The 1801-nt window shown below is 38.0% G+C and overlaps 1 protein-coding gene across 1 annotated transcript in view; it reads left to right on the top strand.

Moving 5' to 3' along the window:
* Nucleotides 1-1253: 1253 nt before the first annotated feature.
* The window catches only part of LOC122065011 (aromatic aminotransferase ISS1-like), a 1574-nt gene continuing 1026 nt past the window's right edge, over nucleotides 1254-1801 (top strand). The window contains exon 1 of the mRNA XM_042628810.1: nucleotides 1254-1349. Coding sequence (XP_042484744.1) covers nucleotides 1254-1349 — 96 coding nt within the window. The remainder of the gene's footprint in view (nucleotides 1350-1801) is intronic.

The raw sequence follows: 1801 nt of genomic DNA, 5'->3' as shown, positions 1-1801 counted from the left end.
TTCCAAATTAGAGCATCAACCACCACATTAGCTTTACTCAGGTGATACTGAATATCACAATCATAGTTCTTTATAAACTCAAGCTATCTTCTCTGCCTCATATTTAAATCTCGTTGGGTGAAGAAGTAATTAAGACTTTTGTGGTCACTGTATATTTCACACTTTTCCCCATACAGATAATGATGCCAGATCTTCAAAGCAAAGATGATTGCCACCAGCTCTAAATCATGAATGGGGTAGTTCTGCTTATACTATTTAAGTTATCTGGAAGCATATGCTACCACCTTGCCATGTTGCATGAGAACACAACCCAACCCAATTTTGGATGTGTTTGTATTGATTACCATCCTACTTGTATCATTTGGAATGGTCAATACAGGAGCTGACACTAACCGTTTCTTTAACTCTTGAAAGCTCTTGTCACACTCTTCTGACCATTCAAACTTTACACCTTTCCTGATCAACTTAGTCATTGGCACCGAAATTCGTGAAAAAATTTCAATGAAGCGTCGGAAGTAGCCTGCTAAGTCTAAGAAGCTCCTGATTTCTATGACATTCTTGGGTGCCTCCCACTCTAATATAACCTTTACCTTTTCTGGGTCCACTTCAATCCCATTCTCAAACACCACGTGTCCTAGAAATCTAACTTTCTTGAGCCAAAATTCAAGTTTACTGAATTTGGCATATAACTGATGTTCTCTTCGTCTTTGCAGTTCCATCCTCAGGTGTTTTGTATGTTTTTCTTTTGACTTTGAGTAAATCAAGATGTCATCAGTGAAAATGGTGACCCACTTATCGAGGACATCATAAAATATCCGATTCATTAAATCAATAAAAGTAGCTGGTGCATTGGTTAGTCCGAAAGACAACACTAAGAATTCATAATGATCATATCGGGTTCTAAAAGTTGTCTTTGGTATATGACTACTCTTTATCTTGAGCTGATAGTGACCCAATCTAAGATCAATCTTTGAAAACAACTTAGCACATTACAGTTGGTCAAATAGATTGTCGATGTGCTGTAATGGATATCGGTTCTTAATGGTCAACTTATTCAGTTCCTAGTAATCTATGCACATACGCAGACTACCATCCTTCTTCTTGACAAATAAGACTAGTGCACCCCAAGTGAGACACTTGGGCGTATAAATCCATTTTTCAACAAATCTTGCAATTGTGTTTGTAGATCTTTTAATTCGGTCGGTGCCATTTTATACAGAGCTTTAGACACTGGGGTAGCAAAAATTAGATCAATGGCAAAATCTAGCTCTCTATCAGGCAGTAGTTGGGTTAGATTATTTGGGAAGACATCAGGGAATTCCTTGACTACTCCTAATTCCTCTAATGGCGTAACCTTTGCATCCACATCTAGTACTGATGCAAGGTAACCCTGACATCCATCTTCTAATAATTGCTCCGCCTGGAATGCGAGATAATGGTCTTTCTAGGTCACTTTGACCTTTCAGCTTGATACACAAGCTCTACTCCTTCGTCATCCTTCATCTTAACTTGTTTCTCGACACACATCACAATTGCTCGATGTGTCGATAACCAATCTATACCCAAAACGACATCATAATTTTGCATGTTGAATTTGATAAGCTGGGCATCTAGCTTATTTCCTTTAATCTCAACTAAACACTACCCACAGACTTCTTTTAACTGTTTTACAGTGTCTGTAGGTGAGCTAACCACTAACTTCCATTCTAAGGTCCTAGATGGCACATCAAGCTTCTTAACAAATCTCTTAGACACAAACAAATGCTAAGCTCTGGAATCAAATGAGACATATATATGTATA

This window comes from Macadamia integrifolia, chromosome 2, assembly GCF_013358625.1.
Source record: "Macadamia integrifolia cultivar HAES 741 chromosome 2, SCU_Mint_v3, whole genome shotgun sequence".
Taxonomy (NCBI): domain Eukaryota; kingdom Viridiplantae; phylum Streptophyta; class Magnoliopsida; order Proteales; family Proteaceae; genus Macadamia; species Macadamia integrifolia.
This window is presented reverse-complemented; position numbering and strand designations above follow the sequence as displayed.